The sequence below is a fragment of the Aphelocoma coerulescens genome, chromosome 1, assembly GCF_041296385.1.
Source record: "Aphelocoma coerulescens isolate FSJ_1873_10779 chromosome 1, UR_Acoe_1.0, whole genome shotgun sequence".
NCBI classification, from domain to species: domain Eukaryota; kingdom Metazoa; phylum Chordata; class Aves; order Passeriformes; family Corvidae; genus Aphelocoma; species Aphelocoma coerulescens.
Window position 1 is genome coordinate 26,599,348 of NC_091013.1, and position 23,000 is coordinate 26,622,347.

Below are 23,000 nucleotides of genomic sequence, written 5' to 3' on the forward strand. Positions count from 1 at the left end.
TTTCTTAGTATTGCTGATCACTCTTAAAACTATTTGTTGACCATTTATCAAGTGCTGAAGTAATGATTTGGCTATACTTGGGAAGCTTCAAATAATCCTTAGTGTGGAGTTATGTTAAACAAGTGCTTAAGTTTTTTCTTTGTGGCACAAAGACAAACCTTAATGTGTGTGTGTGTGTGTGTGTGTGTGTGTGTGTGTTGGAATTGCACTCCTGTTTTGCACTTTGTGTTTGGAAACAAGGAAGACTACGTGTTGGTAACCTGAGACCTGGAGAAGGTACCTCTTCTATTAAACTGCCACTTGCTGAGACATGTCAGTACTCCAGTCTGCCTGGCTAAGCATCACTTTCTGACAGTGCTGCTGAGCTTCTCAGTCTAAAGCCTGTGTAATGATGTTTCATGTTTGATTTTGAAGGTGGCCTTTTACCACACAGTAGGAAATGCACATCTGCTGAGGGTTGTGTGCCTTGTAACGTGCTGGAAATGAACCTTGGTGTTTAGCACTTCCCTGACTCCCTCCTGCAGCAAAGCTTTGGTGTTAACAGTACCAGCTCTGCAGGGCAGAAACTGAGGCACACCAAAACATTTCCCAGAACACTTCTGACCATGAGAACCTAATGCAGGGCAGCAAGGCTGGTGTACTTTGGACCAGTGCCCTGTGACCTTCAATGTACCTGGAAGCCATGAATTTTGCTAGTGGTGAATAGTGTTTCTTAATACCTGCTTGACGTATTACGAGTATGGTACTGCTACTGTTCTTGTAATTCAGTACTTGAGGGAAAAGGATAGGATAGCTCAATCACTGTTGAGTAGCAGTCTCTAGTTGTCTAGAAGAGCACTCATCTACTTCTTCTGAAAAAGTTTATTTTTTTTTCTTCCCCCCCTACTGAGGAATGAAAAAATCCCAGTTTGCAGGGTAGGGGGAAGCCATGCTTCAGAAGGAACAAAGAGAGCTTGGAGTAAAGTTTGAAAAGGGTTGTGCTGCTAAAAGGTGAGGCTTTCCACAGGAGTAACTTGCACAGGGACCATAAACCTCCACAAAGTGCTGATCTCCCTCCAGTTGTCTTTCCTCCTTTCGCCAGCTGGAAGGAGAGGATTTGGCCACGAGAGGGCTCTGTACGGACAAGAAAGCAGTTCCCAGACTCCTGGCCCCAGCAGGGCTAGAAGTGGCCCAGTGCCAATACAAACTTTAGAACTACACAGTATCTTCCCCGTCAAAGAAGTCTGTTCATGGATGTCTTTACAAGTGTTTCTCCTCAAATTTTTAGGGACACAGGTGTGTGCAATTGTACTACAGCTGCTCTATCTCACACTGCATAGATCAACTGCTAGTGAAGATCACCGCGACTGCTCTCTTGCCCCACACTGTGCTGTATTTGAGTTCCTTGAGAGCAGTGAGGAAAAAGATGCTTGTATTCTAGCCAATGACTGGCAGTCAGGACTCAGATGACATATTTTACTCTCTACATCAAGAAACAGGTTCTGACAAATTAAATTAATTTATTTTGTACAAACGGTAATAGTGTCACAGTTATTAAAGTAATACATAATTTTATACATCAGTTTTCTTTTAATATTACAAAATTCCCTGGGACTATTTTTTTAAAAGGAAGGTCCTGACATTGATCACATTCTAGTCTGAAAATACCTTAATCCTTAAAAATAAAAACAACACACCACCAACAAACAATAACAGAACCACCAGTTCCAGTTATCAAATCTGACATACAGTACAAAGTGTTAACACACTTACTTGAAAGGCAGGAAAAATTGGTCAAGTGTCAATTAATTCATGGAAAGCTTAAAGTGTGTTTTAATCAGTGCAAATAGAGGAATGTGTCAATTACTGTAGTATCTGACCACCTGGTTATATCTGGCAAGTTATCCCTGAGAAAGCAACTTCTCCCTACAAGTCTCTCGGAGTTTGTTGATTGTTGCCATGGATAAGCTTCCAGGATCTGTGAATATTTTCTGAGGGCAAAAGAAGAAAATTCTTAGTTAAAATGCTGGCCTTGGGACAGCATGCTAGAGTTCTCACTAAAGTTTCTGATGTGTGAAATCCCTGCTTTGATGTCCATACTGTGACATTGCTCACTGCTTTTTGGCCTTCCTGTAACAGGGTAACATCATCATGTACTGTGCTGTAAACATGCAGTAAACCTGCAGTTCGTAACAAGTGCAGTAAGTTACACAAAAGCAGCAATAGAAAATCTCTTCCAAATATGTGTCCAGTTGAGATTATTGTAGATGGCAGGTGGAGGAAAGTGGCATATTTGGAACATATTAAACTGTCCTGGGTAATGTGACAAAGCACTAGTGTACTTTTTGTGTGGTGCTAGCAGCAGTGGTTCAGGCTCTGGAACACACAAAGAAACCACTGTCTTCTTACTGCAAAAAATCAGTTTTAATCCCTCACTACACTACCTTTACTCCTCTTTTCTACCAGGCTTTCCAGGGAAGTAATGAATGTAAGAACTTGATGCGTTCTGAATGCCATCACACATTTTCAATTACTTTTTTTCTTTTGTTTCCACTTGTTGTTCAAGAACAATACATTTGTTTCCACTAATTCACCTAGACCTTCTGAGTGAACAAAACTGTGAAGCAAGCTACAAGTTTATGCACTTTGATCTATAGTTAAGGTGTGTGGGTACCTCAGTTCTCTGGAGCTGTCATTTAACAGCTCTAGAGATGAGATTGTAATTGAACCAGTTCAGAACAGCTTTCTGGTGAAGAAGCCTTCAACTTAAACACTAAGGTTCTCTTCTGGGGGAGGAGGCATAAAGATACGTGTCATCACCTCTACTGGTACTAATACCTGTACTGTTGAAAAAAACCCAACCCAACAAATAAATCCAAACACAAAGGCACATGTTTCAAAGTTACAGAAGAACCTAACCTTAATTGTTTATCTAACTGCCTTCAAAGCCCCATTACTACAGTAAATAAGTTAAAATTCTCAGGGTAACTGCAAGAAAAAGGTGGTTGATTTTCTAAAAATAGCTGGTGTAAAATTTAACACAATTAAAGACGGGGGAGAGAAGTCCTTCAAGGACAAGTGTTAGCATCAGCCTCTGAATAGGTGTTCTTAAGGCAGTTAACATTTAATAAAATTCCTACTCTAAACTGTTTATGGAATGGACCCCTCGAACACCTCCCTTCTAAATTAAAGCTGTACCTGTGATTTTTCTCTTACTCCTTTAATTAAAAGACTTAAAAGTGTCAGTAAGTTGTAGGGTATGCCCAGCCACTGCCCTGGAGGGGTGTCTGCTGAGATAAGGAGATTAAGCAATCTCCCAGCAGGACTCCCTGGAAAGGCAACCACTTCTTTGGGCATGGCGAGAAAAGAGAGACCCACAATCCTTTAGGAGACCCTATGCAGATCCTTTGTAACCCACTGGCCCTTACCCCCTGGCACCAATCCCCTGTATCCCTATAAAAGCTAAGGCCTCTGCCCCTGTGAGACAGAGCTCTCGTCCCTGGCTTTCCCCTTCGCCGGAGTACGGACCAACAATAAAGCTCCTTCCGTGTGGAACCAGCCACACGAGCCTCTCGTCTCTCTCTGCTCTGGCTTGGCCTGGGGGTGCCCTGCAGAGCTGAGCTGGAATCACGAGCTGACAATCACTAAAGAGCTGACAGCCTCTGCAAGGGCCCCTCTGCCAGCAGCTGAGGGGAGACACCGGGCCTTGGGAAGGCGATTCCTTTCGGGACCATCTCTCCGGACCGGTCACCTCTTCCTGGGTCAGAGCTACCTGATCCCAGCACCAGCTGTAATAGTAAGTTAAGCTAATTTTTCTTCTATATGAGCAAAACCAAAAGTCAGTATAAATGACATCTTACTGTGACTGACCTATGCAGAGAGATCTGCCATGAACATGAAACTCTTTGGGGGGAAAATGTCACTGTCCAGGACATGGTTTTGTGCACCCTGAGCCAACAATGATAGTGGAGTTGGCCAGGTGATTTATGACAGATGTGCTCCTGTTACTTGTTTTGTAGTTACCACCTTTTATGTTTCCATCTTCCAAGATAAGCCCTGAGTCACATGTTTTATACTGATGTGGCACCCACTGTATTAATAATTTACAAGAATAATTCTTAGATTGCATATTGTCATAGCACTTGGACACTCAACTTCATGGGTTTTTGTCTGGAAATGAGAACCTGCTGCTACTTGTCTTGTTCTAAACAGAATGCTGTGTGTTCTGGCACTAGTCATTTATCAGTGCAAGCTTGAAGTTCACTTTGTGCTTATTCTACAATACTGTATTACAATTAATCTGAAAAAAAAGCACAGGATCAATATCCATAGTTCTTTGGAAAAATGCACTAAAATTATTTTCTCATCAGACTTCCTGCCTTAACTGGTAAAAAGGGCAAAAAGAATTTTCTTCCCTGTATGACAGATAATGCAGATGGATTGCTATATATGGAATTAGATAATAATTATTAAACATATTATTTAATTTATAATAATAAATATAAATTATTCAATATATTAATATATTTCTTAGAAAGGTTGGAGTTTCTAATTTTAAAAAACAATCCTAACAGCTACATTTCTCTTAACTGTATCCATCTTTTGCTCAGTGAAAAACATTTCTAAGTCAGTCTTGGTTTTAATTTGGAATGACTAAAAGCTGCAGAGAATTTACCTGCATGAAGCTGTGACACTCTGTTACAAATGATCCTTTGGTGATCTGCTTAAATTTATCACAGATGTCAGGAAAATTCGTGGCTTCCAAAATAAAAGCTTGGTTTTGCTTAATCAGTGTTAAGGCCACGCGGAAGATGATCTTTGACCCTTCGTAGAATAAACAATCCCATATTCGGAGCACAGTCTGCAGGAAAGGAGAGAATTCAGATTAACCTTGATTTCCAGTAAGCAATTATTACTAAAGCAGTACAAATGAAATAATTATGGGTGTAGTAAGAGAACTTTATGTTACCAATTACCTCCACTGGAAGAATGTCAATGAACAGGCATATAAACCAGCGTGACACCACTAGGGTCCACATGACTCCATGTCTTTCCATCAGCTCTGCCACAGCTGGAACTTTCATTTTCACAAGTTCACCAAGGACTTCCTGATCAGTTTTCAGGCCCAACATTGCAGGACTGTAATAATCTTGGAGAGAAGAAATCAAAACTTAGGAATCTGTGGACATGATCTTTTCATGAAATTGAAGAGAATGTCCTCTGCAGCTGAATGTGTAAAGGCACGGTGAGCCTGAATCTCAAGGTGAAGTAAGTTAACCCACCCACAGCACGAAGATCTCTGCACTGTGGTCATACAGTGCTGCTCTTTCAGCCAAGGCTGATCCCTCTGCACAAACATTTCATTCATGCCTACTAAGTATCTTCTTTCTCTCTGATGTTTTTTGGCAATTCATTCTTCCTTCCCAAGGAAGGATAGTCTAGGTGGTTTTTAACTGCTAGCCTAAACTATGAAAGTGTAACTAATATTTAAACAGTTCAATATAACTACCACCTCCTTCCTGGGTGTGGGGGCTGCACAACTCCCAGTCCACACAACACCCAGACAGGTAACAAAAACTCAAACCACCACAATAACCTGCAGCCCTTAGACCATGTCCAGTCGAACTGGAAATGCAAATTCCCCAGAGTGTCAGCTGTGCAGGGGTGCTGGAGGCCAGATTCTCCCCATCTCCTAAGGTGTGACCTAGCTATTAAGGTAGGAGTTTTTCTCTCCTTTCTCTGAGCCAAGAAAATCCCACTTTTCATAGAATAATTCTGAAAGGAAGTGAATGACACATCCCTCAGGCAACACGTCTTTCCACTTAATTTACCTGCAAGAAAGGGATTGAAATAAGACCTACATCTCCTGCACGTGTGGTCACTGCAGTAAACTGGTAAATTCACAGTTAAGAACCACAGAGCGCCCTCTGGGCGTCAGTCCACAGCCTGTTTGTCAGGGTAATAAGCATTTTCATTACCGAGGTGCAGGCTGAATAACGAGCATCTCAGCTCTATAAACGAGTAGTTTTGGGTATATTTAAGGGAAGAAAAATATGTTGTTTCAATTCATTAGTATTCAAATGCCCCAGTAAGGGAAGACAATTACACAGATGTTTAAGAAATTCGTATTTTGGGTTTATATATTGACAGAAACATTTAAGCTGGACTTGGCTGCTCCATCATGGGAAGCAACCTTTGATGGTTCATGAGTGCTTTGCTGACAAGACCTATGTAATTAACCTTGTTTATGGAAAGAAACCAGTGGTAACACAAACACCTTTCTATGCCTTTCTTTCCTTCACTGATTCTGGAAAGCTGCAGTTCAGGTTTTTCTCTCTCTTAACTGGTTTCTGCCAAGGTCCCCAGACACACACTTCATATAAAGGTGAAGGAATAAGAGCAAAGTCTATTTGCCTGCAGTAATTCTAATAAAACCTCCCAGTGCTACAGGTAAGTTTAAAAATATGTCCGAACTATGCAGTACATGTATAACCACTTTAATTTCTGTAATTTCACAAGAGCAGTTTAATATTCCACTTTCCCGTGCCAGTGGTTTTCCTGAACAGACTTCCCACCCATGAGCTATTTGCTCTATATTTGTCCTATCCAAACTCTAGAACATCTGCAGGAGTTTTTAATGGTACTACATCACATTCAATCTTTAGGAATCTAGCTTTCTGTATGGGATCTTTTTCTTTGTTCCCACTGAAGAGTGATACATAAAACTCCTCTACAGACCTAAGAGTCACTGCCACTCTATGTATTTCTTTAACCATCTGCCTTTCAATTGCTTGTAGGGAAAGCTCAAACAGCTAAAACACAAGTAATCCCATGAAAAAGTGTACTGAAAATACACCATAACCTCAGAGCCAACACAAAAACCTCTCTTTCTGCGTATGTTGTATTGGTGGTGTTCTCATTTTTGAACTGGAATGCAGGTAACAGTAACATTAATTAGCTGAGTAGATCTTTTTAAAAATGCTGCTTTAATGCAAGTGACATCTAATCACATCTCAAATAGCAAGTAACAGAACAAGCCTTTTCTCTTTCCTATCCTTCCTCCTCCCCTCACACATCCACAAACCTTTTCCTTTTCTTTTGTGCTCCTGAAACATGTGAGTACTGAAAACTTCAAGTTACCACCGCCAAATGTCCTCAGGAGGAAGGACAGCAGCCCACTTGCTCTGCTGCAATAATCTGATATGCTGAAACCAACAGCAGCTGCTATTTTTAATCTGTACAGCAAAGTAAATGTCAGGATCTCAAGAACACAACTGGACACCTACCCAGCTCTTTGAGAGCTGGCAAGCAAAAAGTTAACAGACAAGCAACGTGGATACGTCACTCCACAAATTACTGAAGCAGCCAGGAAGCTCTGGTGTAAATTAAAATTTCATTCAAGTCTGTTAAGACTGTACTGCTGGACAGAAAGATGAATAGTTCCTTTTTTCCTATCTGGGGCAGCCCCCTGCTGTTCCTCGGAGCAGGAGCAGCTCCCATGTGCCCTGGTACACAGCACGGCAATGTTCAGCCCAGCGCTGCTGCAGGACAAGTGGGAGAAGTGATTAACGATTTATGCAAATGCCAATAACTGAGTAGCAGGGGTTTTCAGGATATTAGGTGCCAGTTCACAACAGAAGTTAGGTTAAAAGAATCTGCACTCAAGACATTTTTACATGTAATTATTATACATTATAGTTCATGTGGGTATTAATTATAATTATTACACATAATTAATATGTAATTATCATTTTCTATTTATTTTTCCTGTATATATACTTTTATACATAAATGTATGTATATAAAATCAGCTCTTCAAATTAGGAAAGCCACATTTCCAAATCCTTCAGAAACATTCCTGGAGGACCTCATATTTGTGCAAAACTTACCCACAGATCACTTACAAGGAACACCTTTCACAGTCCACATCTGGTTTCACTAGGGAAAATGATTTTGTAACTTGGTTCAGTGCCTAAGTGCTTAGTAACATTTAACTTACATGGCCCTTCTATTCCCTTCTTATTTACCAGAGATTCCCAGTCATTAAGCCTGGGAAATGTGCCCTCAGCAAAAATCCTGCAGCTCTCCCTTGCTGCAAATGCTTCACTGTGCGCCCTACTTTCCTAGTATTTTGTAATTGGCTGCTCTGCCCAGAAGTCAAAATATCCTTTTTATAACCAAGTCTACACAAGCCTACCTCTCCCCCATACCACAAAGCTGTTTTTAATTAAATACAGCGCAGTCAATTATTCTTACTCATCTACCATTGAAACACATTAGCTTCATGTCCCTTCCACATCTTATATCTTACAAATTATTTGAAATTTCTATATTTGCGTGATCCACATTTAATTAGCATCTTAATTATTTTTCCCCCTCTCAATAATCTGGCAAAATACTGAGCAGCTGATGACCCAGAACAGACCTGAGTCAGTAACTGCTCCCAATCTGCCACTTACTAATTAAAAAAAAAAAAAGGTAGGCCAATTATATTGCGTATCTGTTGATCTAGGTGGTTTATGGGAGTGTCCTCTCACAAAATATCATTCCCCTGAAAAAAAACACACAGCCAGGTTGTTTCCTTTTATCCTTCAAATGGTCAAATGGAAGTGATAATTTTTAGGTGATCAGAAACTACATTATTTTTAATCACATTTTCTGGAAGGCAACAAATGAAATATTTTATTATAAATTATTATTGTATTATTAATTATTACTAAATTCCAGAAAAATATCTAGATGAAAATCAAGTTCCTCAACATGCAACTTGGCATTTTTAAGTGCTTTTGGAAACTGATCCTAGGCTTTCTGTACTTTCCTCCCAGCTCTCCCCTCTGTTGCTTGCCTATGTGGACCTGCTTTGCCTACTCTGTTGTTCCAAGTAACTGCCTATGGATTTTGGATGCCTTGCTAAGCTTAGGATTGCCCGAGAGCATAACAGAGGGCAACGTGGGCAGCATCCCACATGGAATTCATCCTGCCAAGTGCCCCTTCCTCATCAAAGTCCTGACCCTGAACAGCAGTGTAACCCTGTGGCTCTGCTGGGATCATCAGTGTCTTCCTCTTGAAGTCAAGCAGCAAACAGGAAAAGCCAGCTTCACCAGCTGCCAGGTACTTTATTGCTACTGTACAACACAGGTGACCACACGAAGGCACTTTTTCCCTTGTTCAAAAGGCTTTTTGTTACTAACACTGCACTGCCTGTGGCATGCACTCACTAAGCTGGAAACCTGTTCTGGCAAAGATGCATTCCTAACACTCCCTATCATTGTCTCCCTATCACAACAGTTAGGGCCTCTGAATCTTACCAGAATGTCCAGGACTAAAATGTAACTGGCTGCTTGTGCTCCAGAACAGTAATAAGATTTGTAGGAAGTAAGGATAAAGCTTGTAGGGACTGTATGACCTTGTTCTCTGTTACAAATAGATTAAGAGGTTCCAAAAATAAGTTTAAGAAGCAATACTCTTACAGCCTTAAATTACCTCTACGAGTCAGAGCTACAGAAGTTAAAAAAAAAAAAAAATCCTTCCAGTCTGTTGTGCATATGTCACGTTAAATACACACATTCCTAGCAGAACAAAATTTCTAAGTGTTACAAAGATGCTCAAAACAAGACCTCAGCTCTGCTGCTTACCTTTCAGCATTTCTGACTATTATTTCAAGAGCCTACATAGCCCAGCCTGGGACAGAACAATTTGTCTGGGAGATCCAAACCAGATGAAAAGTTAAAAACTGGGTGGTTTAACTTTTCTCACAGTCTAAGCAATGCAAAATATTTTATTCACAAGAATATGTTTATAATGTCCATGAGAACTAGGGGTGGGTGTGTGTGTGTGATAATAATAATGTTCTCTCTCCTCCCATAGTAGCAGAAATAGTTCATTTTTATACCAACAAGCAACATTCAAGAATGTCTCCTTGCTGGAGATACCATTTGCTACCAGACCTCACTGGAATCCAGGAGGGAAATAGAGCAGGCCTAAGGACTGGCAGGAAAAATCAGAGGTATCCATGAACAGAATTTCATGAAAAGCACTCAGTTCTACATTTCAAGTCAAAACCAAAACAGATGCCATCACGTGCATTTGTAGGGGAAAAAAAGAAACATTTAAAACATACCAGCTTTTGTGTCTTCTACATATCTACATCATGAGCCTTACATTAAAAGCTGAACAGCCTAAATTTGGGAAGAAATCAGAAAGCCACAACAGGAAAAGGAGGAAACTCAAGAGTACTGCCAATTATTTTTGCAATATCAGGCCAGAGTGACCCCTGCAGGTGTCCTGGCCAGAGTGCTATCCTGCAGATATGTGGTTAAATGGCAAGCTAAAAACTCTTAACTACATTATTTTTAAAACACAAGTTCCTAATTTTCCAGGGAACAGGAAAAAAAAAAAAATCTAACAAACAAGCAACCCTAAGCAGGCTCAAGCTGTATTTTATCTCTTCCTTCAAACTAAACTGACAGAGTTTCTGTCCTGGGGTACTGAACTCACACCACAGCCAGCATTAGCTGTATCATTCATAATTCAACATTAGCTTTTAAGAAAACATAAGGAAACCAATTTTATTTTGGATGGCAGAACTACCTTAAAAAAATGGGAATGCAAGCATTTTATGGAACCTTATTGGTTGATATTGAGATTACACAAAATCTAGAGTAATATATCTTGAGAAATTACTTACTATTAACACCTTTCCGGCAAGCACAAAAAGGCAGTGTTTGTTTCTACATAATGCCATCTACCTGTATTCATCTTTTGCTTCTGGTCCCAAACTTGGAAAATAGATCCTAGGGAGCTGAAAGAGCCCTTTGGTTTCCCATCTGCATTTCACAGAGCACAGTGGGATTCTGAGCAGATGCAGTAGCTACCTGCCATTTGGAAACTGAAGAAGGATGCTTGTTAATTAGAAAGACAATGGAAAGGCAGGCAAAGACGCCATCCTTCCAGACATTACAGAAGGCAGAGATGAAATACAAAGAAACAAAAACTTCATGTGTAACCCCTTAGAGAAACTGAAGTTAATAGCATGTTGGAAAAACAAATGCAACTTTCAGACATTCTAGTTACAGAGAATGAAACTGGCTATGTTAATTATTTATTTACACACCAGCTCTGTTATGTGCTGCTCAGTAGAGACATTTGCATAATTTAAAACTAGTCCAGCTTAAAGTTGTAGCTACCAAAACACTCTCATATAGCTTAGATATAGCTGAGGCAAATACTGTTGGCCAGTTCTCCTCTCTTCCCTCTTCGTATCCAGTACCATTGGAATGGCTCCTTCTGTGGACAGTGGTTTTCTCACAGTATCACTGAGCTGACGGACACCAACACACAGAGCATATTCCCCACTCAGCTGTTTCCAAACAGCCTGGCCTGACTCCAGTCATTGCACCCTATGAATTGTGCCTGTCTAAAGAGTTGCATGCTTTGGAGAAGTCTGCAGCTTATGGAGCTGACGATGGCCCCAGGAGCCAAGGTTTTTAACTCACAAAACACTTTGACAGACTTTTATCACCAATTTCCTCAAACCAAGAGGAAATTCATGAACAAGCATTGAAAACTGCAACTGCTTATCCTGCTTGTTGAGGAAACAAACTTTTCTTTTAAAAACAAACAACTTACAGCTCTATAGTGAGTCTGAATGACTGATGACTTCAGCTGAATAAGGATTCTTGGGTCTGTGTTTTTTAACTCCTCCACAGGATTAGGAAGAATAGGTATTTTATCAGTTGACCATACTGACAAGATTATTCTGAACACTTCAGCACAAAACACAGCAGTGATACTCTGCCATGCTTAAGAAGAACCCCAGTGTTATATTTTCATCAGCTCGACACAAGAATGCTACAGTCACACCATAGGGACCATTGAGGACATTACTTGAGACTGAGACAGAAGCAGGCACCTTAAAACAGAGCTGAACCAACACATATGGTTCTAGTCTGGCACTGGAAAAAGGAAACCAATCCAACACTTCGCTCTGAATAGAATTATTTCAAGCTTGAAGAAACTAACTAGAGAATTAATTTTATTCTTGAAGCAACAGTTTTTGAAACTGTAAGAGGAACAAGACTTCTCCACTAGCCATAAACTGACAGCTTAGTAAAGTACTCCAGGTCTTCTGAAGATGAACACATGAAATTCAACCAAGGTTGCATTTTTCAAGCATCTCTCTCAAACTAAACACTCATGTCGTGTATATTTAGGTAGACAAAAGTTACCACTGTACATGGAATTCATTTACTCCCAAAGCACATCTCCTTACACCAACACATTCTTTATATTGCCACCTCTGCTGCATTTGCATTACACTATATTTTGAAACAGTATCAAAGCGTGCTGTCAGTGCTTCTTTCTACTATGACATATTTTTAAAAAACTCCATCACAATAGAATTGAACTTTTGAAAAAAAACCTCAATTTTGCAGTATCTTAAGTTGCAAATACAATAAATCCAGAGTAAGCACATCTTAGCTCAGAAAAAAGCCAAAGCAATCCTTGGATATATTTGCTACTGAAAAGAGACTGTATCATCTCTGATTATGACATTAGCAAAACTGAGGTTAGAAAACTGCACCCAGCTCTGATATTTACAATTCAGGCAGGAAGTTGAAGAACTGGAAAGGAATGAAAGAAGAAGTCATGAATGCTACTTAGAAAAATTGAGTTTTGTAAGGAAGCTCTTTATTTGTAGCATTTATGCAAGAAAAATGAAAAGCAAAGTTAACCACACAGAGAAAACACACTAGGCATTGTGGGCTTTTCAATGTAGTAGCAGAAAGTCTTAAAAAGAAGTAATACTTGCAAATTAGGACAAGGCAAATTCCAATTAAAAAATATAGCAAGTGTTTTTAATAAGACTGATTTACAGTTTGAATACACTACTAGCAGTGGTGGCAGGGTCACTCTTTCAAACCAAGTCTGGGACCTCTCGGATATCTTGACCTGGCCTCAAACACTTGCAGGGACGTGGCACCCACAACTTCTCTGGGCAGCCTGTTCCACTGCCTCACTATCCTCTGAGTAATGAATTTCCTCCTGACATCTCATCTAAGTGTCCCCTATTTTAGTTTAAAACCATTCCCCCTTGTTCTATCACAATCTGCTCGTGCAAGAAGCTGCTCTCTATCTTTTTTTAAAGCTCTCTTTAAGTACTGAAAGGCCACAATGGGAGGAATTACTACTATTTCCTCACCTGGCTTTTTGTATGGAAAATCCAGTTACACTTCCAGTTTTATGAGTCTTGGTATTTCATACACATAACGTCAAGCATATTAGTACATTTTATGGGGATTTACAAGTTAAAATACAAAACTCTATACTGGGATTTGCTTTGAGCATGTATAACCCATCATACATTTGTCAGCTGATATGTTACGCTTCTAACTGTCAAAGAGACATATTCAGGAAGGTTCCTTTATTAAAATTGTAACTGAACATACAGGGCCCTGGCTGACCATCAGAAAGTAACAAAAAACCAAAAAGCTGCTGTGCCTTTGCTGTGTTAATGCCGCAGGCAGAACAGCACAGTCCCTTTAGCATGGAGATGGCTCTGTCCAAAGTATAGTTTCTATACCACATGTGCACATTAGTGCTTTCACAACACAAGCCATTAGCTAAAAGTAAAAAAAAAACACCCCAAACAAACAAAACCCCAGCAACAACAAAAAAACCCCATTACCATCACAAAAAAAAAAAAAGAACATCCCTCCAACATGGCTATCCCAATAAAATACAAAGCACAAACTAAGTAAGCCTTGAACCCACAGTTCTGTGTTTATGCCACTCTACCTACCTTCCTCCTTTGCATGCAGCCAGGGAATTCTGCTTTTTATCAGCCCTAGCTGAATTAAGATTTCATTTGACAAGTTATTTTGCTGATGGCTTTTGAAAGGGATGAAACTTTGATTAACTGGGGAGATAAACAGGCAAATAGCACTGTCTGCACAGAAAGACAAAGGCTGCAGTCCCACACAGAGCAGTACCATGGATGGCCTACTGAAGATACTTCAAGTTCAACAAATCAAATTGTATCAATAAAAGGCTTGCTTGTCAGAACAAAGGAGGCATTCTTGACTTTTTCTTGGTGGAACAGGTCCTGCTTCCAGTGTAAATACAATCATGTTAAGGAACACAACATTCTTCAGCCCTTTTAAACGCTATGGGTGCTTTTGCTGCATGGCTGAAACTCAGCATGTTTCCTCACAAAAGTATGGCTGACAGCATGTATATTCTTGTCACATACAGCAAGCTTCTGTTTCAGACAAAAGTGTAAGAGCTCTACCCAGCCAACTAAAACACACCTACTAAATAGCAAGATTCTTCTTTTATTGATGAGGTTTGTGACTGTGGGGGAAGGAGATATGATACAGAAAGTAAATAAATTATTTCAAATGTATAAATATCTGTATAATTTTATAGAAAAACCCCCAACATTTACTCATTTCCTGCTTGCTCAAGTCTCACAAATCCCCTAGCAGTTCAGATTTATAAGTAATGAAGATTTCAGGCTTATCATAGTTTCTAAATACAGGCACATGACTCCTTCATTCCACCTTCAGCTTAACAGGACACTGCATGCTTAATTCATAGGTAAATTCAACTGATCTCTAATGCTCAAAGATTAATGCTTTAATTGTGGCTGGGGGTTAACAGTATAACATGATGGAGTCCCTATTTCAGAACTCTTAATTGTTCAGCTGACCAGCAAAACACTCCTGTGTCCGAGTAGCAGATATGCTGCTGTAGTCCAGAGGTGCACACCACTACAGCATCAAATGCAATCACAGACGAACTCCATGGATGAGTGAGAATTCTGCCAACTCACAGACCTGCAGGTGAATGCTGCCAGAGGAAGAAGAAGCAGCAGCCCAGAACTGATCAATCTGCTGAAATTTTCTGGGTTGATGGTGCTATAAAAAAAGCTCAGTTATCAAAAACTACTTGCAAACATGGTGTCATGCATGTCACACAGCCTTGAGAGGAGCTTTCCACACCAAAAGCACATGCCTGAGGTGCTCAAGTCTTCTCTCTGAAAGGAAACACTTTTCATCACAACAGTCCCCATCTTAGGCTACAAATTCATCTCGGTTTAGGTCTAGCAGTGTTTTTTACCTGCAGAGTAAATAAAATGCTTCCTGTGAAACAGTTCCACTCCCTTTGGAGATGCAGGTCTGAAAAGATGCAGCTGCCAAGCCAGTTCTGCATTCAGAGGTTCCCCGGCAATACCCAATTAGGGTACTTAAATAAATTCAGCCACAATAATGAAATAAATACAGACTTAACTGCAATCAAAAGCAAACAGTCTAAATAGCAATACTTTACAGCTTAGTACAGCCTTCTGCATTTCCCAAGTGGTCCTTCCCTTCAAAGCTAGAAGTCTGTCTGTATGATGGGACTTGAAAGAATGTTACAACACAAGTCACTCAAAAGAGAAGGATATACAAGAGTTTGAGAGGTAGCGATGATGCCATTCAGTTCAAATATTCATGTCTCTTACTGTGCCTAACTTCTTGTGCAACCTGCAAGTCTCTGGCTGATACAACTGCAAGCCAGAGAGAGCTGAACAAACATGGGAGATATCTGTTATCTCAGCATGCAGGCACTTGCCTTAACCAGCAGTCACTATGTTACACACCATGGCACCTTGCTTTGCACCTTGTGTCCTTGCAGCTAATGCCAGTTACTTCAGTGCAATCTCCTGCTTTGGTGACTATTTCATCATTTGAAACTCTGCTCTTTTAATTTTTTATAAACAAAGAGGCAGTACGCATTGGTAAAAAAAATTTTTAAGAAGCTGCTAAAAAGTAACGAGACTGAAGGAAGATTGTTAGACTGATTCTTGAAGAATGCTACACCTCATGTAAGATTTTTATTAAGAACATTGGAGAGAAAGAAAAAGCTGCTATTGTTGACAATCCTAAATTAAGAGATACTGACCCACGTCAGTACACAAGGCACAACAAAGTAACAGTGTAGAGACTGGAGTAAGAGACATGATGACATTTAAAATAACAAGAACAAGAATGTGCAAGTAAAGTTCAGCAAAAAGGTGTTATGAATTCCTAAATGCTGTGGGAAAAAAAAATCTGTTGACAATGAGAGAGGAGGAACAGCACATGCATTATGATGGAGATAACAAATCAAAACCAGAGCACCAAGGAAAAAAGGCAAGGGAAAGCCTACAGTTTTTCTCTCTTAAGCAAAACACTTTCCACTGTGAAAAGAGCCACTGCACAAGGCACTAGCTGATTCTCCAGTGGAAAATAAAAGCGTGCCACTGTGATCAGCTTTAAAAAAAAAAAAAATTGAAAAATCAGTTTGAACTGGAACAAACACACAGAATAATTACTAGGCTAAAACAGGAACAGAGAAAAGTTTCATGCAAGAGAAGAGTTTGACTGAAGCAGCATAGCCATACAAAAAACCTCCAAAATTAATTGACTGCATCCTACAAATGCATGAAAAGTGAGCACAAAAGAGAGGGAGACTTTTCTCACCCCCAAAAGTCGGCATTGACGCTAGAATAAAAAGATGTAAAATTGGCCATGAACGGGGCAGTGCAGAACTCATGAGAACTCTCTTAACCACAGGAGAAGTACTCTACAACTAGTTTTCAGTAAGGGTAACTCCAGTATAGTAGTCCAGTAGACTAATTAGAGTATAGCTTGATATACACGATTGCTTCCAGACTGAGAACCACTGAAGGCAGGAGGGGGATTATTCTCCTATATATAAGCATAACTGTCATGCTTAAGTCAGACCAAATTGTTGAATTTTTCTTCTCATAAACTCACAACTTAATCACAAATATGTAAAATATGACAAATATACACCTTAACTTACATACCGAGGTATGACAGTCAAAAGGTCCTACCTACCCAATGCTTTCTAAAGTAATCGCCCAACTATTTCCTTAGCAGAACAAAAAAATCCCCAAAACTTCTTAACAAGGATCAGAGTGAGGAAAAGAACAGAAACATCGGAGCTATGCTAAGTACACACTGCAGTCACATCCACTTTGAGTTTGAATTGAACCTATACTGCTTCTTGTGGGCAATGCTGTCTGCTCCAGTCATCTGTTTGAATGAGCCTAGGAATAAAAAAACACTTGATAACACCCAAAACTTCAGTTAAACAAATAATTCTCTTCCCCCCTGCTGTGTTTAAATGATAATCCCTCCAAATCCCTGGCTGAGCAGCTGACAGACACAACGGGCAGAAATGCATGGGCTTGCCCTCAGCAGAAGCCTCCCCCAGATGTACTCAGCAGTGCTATGTTCAGCCAAATAAAAGGCATGCACAGAACTCCTCCTATCAATCAACCAAATCCTAATTTACTGGCTCTCTCCTCCAGCTGTGCTATCTCCATTTGGATGTAACAGAACAACTCAGCCTGAAAACCTTTACTGATGGAGTCCCATTTTCTGTCACTTCCCCAGAATGCTCCCATCTGTCACACTGTACATTTTTCAATCAATGACATTGATCTGCAGCTGCCTTAGTTCACCTGCTGACCAAGAAAAGCACTGTCAGCATGATGGTACTGGAGCGGCTGCTTAATGTAATTAAATGCGTGTGGGCAGGGGAGGGAGCACTCACAGGGACACAGGAGAGGGCAGAGAATGGATTTCTAAATTGTCCTAAAGCACCACTGATTTAACTGGCAGTGACAGGACACACTCAAAAATGAGGACATGACCTGGAGGCATATTTGATGACATGGTAGGGGAAAAACATGTAGATTACAATGCAAACAAATCAAGAAAAGCACATCAGCAACCAAACTAATGGAAAAATGTTGGCTAATCCAACTGTTAGCATCCAACAAAACTGATTCCTAGTCTTCCCTCAGAAGACCTGGAAAACATTCAAGATCTAGAAGATCTTGAGAGGTACAGTGCTTTTCTGCTTCCCTAACAAATAACTGTAGGGCTTAAAACTGAAATGTGCTGTACATTGCATGGTTAACAGAAAAGTAGAAATTATTTACTTGAGTTCCTTTATGAATATGGTCTGATTCTCTTTCTCTCACATATGTACACACAGTATTTCACTGAAATTACCCCAATTATTTTATCTGTCATGCTTTGAGTTTTATAAATCTACAAATCAAACATGATCTAGAAGAGTGGTGGGAATAGAAGGGATAAAAATATTTTTTAAAATTTTGGGGGACAAAGCATCAGCAACAAGTTTTCTGTCGATAAAGCCTTGTATTATTCAATACAAATATTTATACTATATAGAAGATTCATACTGCCCAGTTGGACCCAGGCTAAAATCAGTAACAACAATCTTGTTACAACAACCAAGAGGGAAAAATAAGGACAACTTTTGCCACAAGTATCAGTGAAGTGTAGAAGGATACACAAGAACTGAAGGTTTTATGACAAAGTGAATTAAGTTCCCTACCAAAAACAACGAACACAAAATTCTGACTCTACCTCCTTTGCCTCAAATAAAAGTGTCTAAGACTATTGGAAGGATTAACAGCAAGAGTTTCCACACAGCATTTCACAATAAACCTGCCTTCTACTGAGTGCCTTATCCCTGACACAGTGATGTCAAGGCAGACATCCACCCACGCCAGGTATTGGCAGGTCACATGGCAGACAGCAGCCCTGTCTCCTACCTGTTTGCACAGCTTAGAGTTCTCAAGGCTGAACAAAAGCAACAGACAGTTGATTTCTTTAGACTATTTTTATAGCTTAAAAGTAAACTTCAAGGCTGCATAATGGCAAATATTTGCAGACTGATTCAACAATTCATAATATTCCCTGTCTGTCTCTACTCTTTCAGTCTGGAAACAAAGTCCAACCACCCTTTCCACACAAGGAAAATCCAAGTTCCTGTATGATGTATTCCATGTGAAATAATTTCTTACAGGCATTCAAAAGCATGAAAAGAATCTTCCAGCTATTCTTCTTTATTTCTCAAGGTCTTTCCTTTCTATTCAATAGGGAACCAAAAATTATATATATTTTTTTGTTTAATCTTAAACAAGAACAGACAGAAGGAAAAATGAAAGTATCAATCAACCTTGATGTCATTCACCAGTACCTAGTTGACAGTGTAATACTGAATTCCACCTCCAACCATTTGAGATAAAGATCTGTGCAAAAGCAAAAGTAGGCCCATAAGGAATTAGTCCTCCATTTTCTATTGGTCTTCCAGTTAGACTTTCCACCTAAATTAAAGGTGTATCTGTAGTTAGTCCTGTGCAATGCTACTGGGAATTCATGATGAAACCATTCTCCTTCTATAATTAAATCCCAGGAAAAAACATTCCTAAATGCATTTCACAGGAGTAAAAAATATAGCTGTGCCTGGTGTCTGCTTCTGGCTTTAAACTACCTCACATGTGCAGTGAGGTTCAGCTTATACATAGGGCAAAACTGATTGAGTAAACACCTCCTGCAAACCCAAGGAACCAGGCAAGGGAACTCAGAGAGCTACTGAACAGACCAGATGCAGATATTGTCTACAGCTTAATTTCTTCTAGTTTAATAGCTGAATATCTCTCTGGACTCTATTGACCAGCCTGGCTAGATCACTGTGGATTGTAACTGAGCTTTAACAAGAACTTCCCATACAGACACGGATTTTGACATTTGTCTGCTTTGTTGCAAAATCACAATGTGTAAAGTGTCCAAGAAGTTTTCACTCAGAAGTAGGGACACGGCAGGAACTACCACCACCTTGTCAAAAAGCTCTGCAGAAAGCTCACGTTGTGTCCTGCCAAGCCACTGGGAATTCCTGCTCTGGGCTCAGTGCTCAAACTGGGCACATCTCCCACCTTCGCTCTGCGATCACTGCTTCATCTGTGCTTTGTGCGACATCCCTGCAGCCAGAAGTGCCAAATCCCAGACACCTTCCCAAGCCCTGTTCCCCAGCATCACAGTGACAGAGGAAGACACCTAGATAACAGGTGTAAGTAGGGAGTGAGAAGAAAGACTGCATTTTAACATACATATAAACCACTGCCTCAAGATGGAATCTGACTACGAAACATTGACAAATTTTGCCTGTGTGCTGTGTCTTTGTCCTGTGTTTCCAGGACCTAAAAAACCTTTAGTCCAGGCAAGCCCATTTTAACATCTAAAGCCTCTGAAACTGGAGAAGAATGCAAAGAAAAAAGCCAAGCTCCAATATATGAATAAAACTATGTTTTTAACATACCAGGCAATATTCTTCCAATAAGAGCATCTAGCAACCAAAAGGACTCCTCTTCATTCTTTGTTATAAGAATCAGGTATCCAGCAATGAAGTTCATGCCCTGAAACAGAAAGAAGGGTTTTGAGATGCATACACTTATCTTAAGAGTTTCTAGTTTACTTCTTTTGATTAAGGGCTAAATTACTACAGCTCTACAAAGTGTGCGTACTAAATCAACTCTAGTAATGAAGGCCATCGGTTGAGTAACCTGCTAAACCTGCATGACAACAGCTAAAAAGAATTATTAACAAAGATCAAGGAGAGGAAAATTAAAAGAAAAAGCTTAGCAGTCTATACTTTCAATTTTCCTTTTTTTTAAATTCCAAAGCCCAGTGCAACTGAAAGCTGCTTTGATCAGAACCCAGCCACAGCTGTATTAGATGAGCACTACCAACACAACACACCTGCAGGTAGACAGTGAGGCTGCAGGAGGAGAATGTCTGACCCAAACAAACTAAGTAAAACATTGCAGTTCCATCAGCTTTTACAAAGTTTTTGCTGCTTAACTCATCCAAACGCTGCATACAAACCATTTTCTTCCGTAATATCTCCAGTACTCCATGTACACATATAATAGCACTGATCCTGTGAGGAGACCAGATGTGCAAAGAATCCACACAAAAGTTTTTTTAAGTGTTCTTCTTTTGTTAGTCCATTAAACAGTAAAGGTACCAAAACATTTTAACAACTGGACATGAAGAAGCTACTATGGTTTAGAAGCTGTGTCTGTGTTATCTTGTGTATAACCACCTCTATACAGAAACCTGACACTTGGCAAAAGTGATAATTCGTAATTCTACCCCTTCTGTTATTATCAAAACATTAAAATTATATTTTAATAAATACATATTACTGAAAATCATAAATATCACTCATCTTTTGAAGAATGGGAGTAAATAATTTCTGTACTAAAACTGGTTGGGATACACAAGAAAAAAAAATTTATTTTAGAGACTTCAGTGTAGGTTTAAGTCCCTCTAAGTCTTCTCCTCTCCAGATTTAAATAAATACTGTTCATATTCTTTCAACTTTGGAATAGTTCTACTTACTGCACTAACTTTCTCAACTAACACAAGCTATATGTTAGCACACATGTTCTTGCTGAGGAAGGGGACGAGACAGGAGAGGACTTAAAAAGTGAACTGAAAACACATTTTGCACATGACAGTTCCTGCTTCTTTAAGATGCTAAGGACGGCTGCTTTTTTTCTTGACTGTCAGACTGTCATGAAATCAACTTATCTTCTTTGTGTCCCACAGGAAACTTTACAGTACTTGACAGTGACAACAGAAGCTTTCCTGAGCTGCCATCAAAGCAGTATCAGGTTGAATTTCAAAGAAATTTTCTTCCTACTTGTGTTATCTATATTGGGAGATAGCACTAAATAAATGCTACCAGCCCCCAAGTACATGATGTCACATTAATGCTGGTCTCTCTGTACTTTGGAAAATGTGACAGTGAAAACAAAGGAAATTGAGATCTCATGATGCCTTCTACATACCAAGGACTGTTTGGGGGAAGATGGCAGGAGGGAGGAAGAGGGAAAGGCAAGCTTGCTTTCTCTTGCTCTCCAAAGCAACTACTCTTAATACAACCATGTGTGATAAAATACTTCTGTTGCAGCTGACAAATGGAACCAAAGTGATCAAGCTGGCATATGAGAACAGCCACTGAGAAACTCAGAAGGACATGTGAACTTGCCAGAAGCAATTCATACAGCCCCCCCTTCCCTCCCCTCCTGGGGCCAGTTTAAAAACAGAAATAGTTTGTGGGTGTGCTTCTAAAAACACACATTCAAATGGACAAGAACAGTTACCACTCATGAAATGCAGCATTGTTTACAAAACAATGATTACCTACCTGACAATATCCTACTGCTTTATTATGATGCCCATATGCAACCAATACATTGTAGAGTGCATGCTGCAAACACGGATCAGCGGTTTTGCGGAATTTTACATTATCTGGAAATGTTCTGTTCATGTCTAGACAAAAGGGAAAAAGACCAAAATTAAGAGCCGTTCCCTCTCACTTTCCAAACAAACTTTTACAGGTCTTCTGAAGTACAACTGAAGCTTCACTATGGTTCACTGAACTGTTGTTTTGGTGGATTAATCTTAAGAAACAGCTTTACCTCAATTTTGGCTAAAAGGGCACTTGCATTCAAGGATAATCTCTTCCTAGAAAGAATAATCCTTTTAGTTGTTGGGGTTTTAGGAGTTCTCCTTCTGTTTTCTTTTTCTCTTAAAGAATTTTCCCCATACATGTTGCCAGGGGGACAAATTACTGGGTGCTTAAGAAAAATGAAAGACCAGGCCACAGGAGGAGGAGTCCACCTGGCTACTCTCTTTCACCTGGGCTTGTGAGCTGTTAGTTCCCGCGTTTGGACAGAGAGAGAGGCTGGAAGGAATTTGTCAGCACTGGAGACTCTGCTTTTTCAGCTGCCTTCCTTCTACCGGAGAAACCCCAGAATTCCCAAGCCCGCCTTCCCGGCCCCATTGGGAGCGGGGCCGTGGCTGCCCTGCCCCCGCCATTGCTTCGAGCCTTCGCTACTCTGTAGCCCTGCTCACCCTGCCTGCCCAGACCTCCGGGGGCTCCCACCGCAGCTCCGGAGTTTGATACATCTCGTCTGCCACCCAGGATTTGTGCTCGGCCCTGCCGTTCCAGCCTGCTGTTCCCAAGGGTCCGGCCGGACACCGGGATCGGCTGCCCAGGGCTTTGTGAAGTTTCTTTGTCCCATCCCTTCCCGGGATCCCAGGGCACCGGTGCCGCGTGCTCCCCGAGCTCGCTCCGGAGCG

The 23,000-nt window shown here is 40.3% G+C and overlaps 1 protein-coding gene across 2 annotated transcripts in view; it reads right to left on the reverse strand.

The window, feature by feature from the left end:
- Positions 1 to 1,479: 1,479 nt before the first annotated feature.
- GRTP1 (growth hormone regulated TBC protein 1) overlaps positions 1,480 to 23,000 on the reverse strand; it is a 36,918-nt gene continuing 15,397 nt past the window's right edge. For both annotated transcript variants that reach the window (XM_069004563.1, XM_069004555.1), the window contains 5 exons: positions 22,063 to 22,187; positions 20,167 to 20,263; positions 4,956 to 5,128; positions 4,655 to 4,840; positions 1,480 to 1,970 (listed from right to left, as the gene is read on the reverse strand). In XM_069004563.1, coding sequence (XP_068860664.1) covers positions 1,881 to 1,970; positions 4,655 to 4,840; positions 4,956 to 5,128; positions 20,167 to 20,263; positions 22,063 to 22,187 — 671 coding nt within the window. In that variant the 3' untranslated portion in view covers positions 1,480 to 1,880. The remainder of the gene's footprint in view (positions 1,971 to 4,654; positions 4,841 to 4,955; positions 5,129 to 20,166; positions 20,264 to 22,062; positions 22,188 to 23,000) is intronic.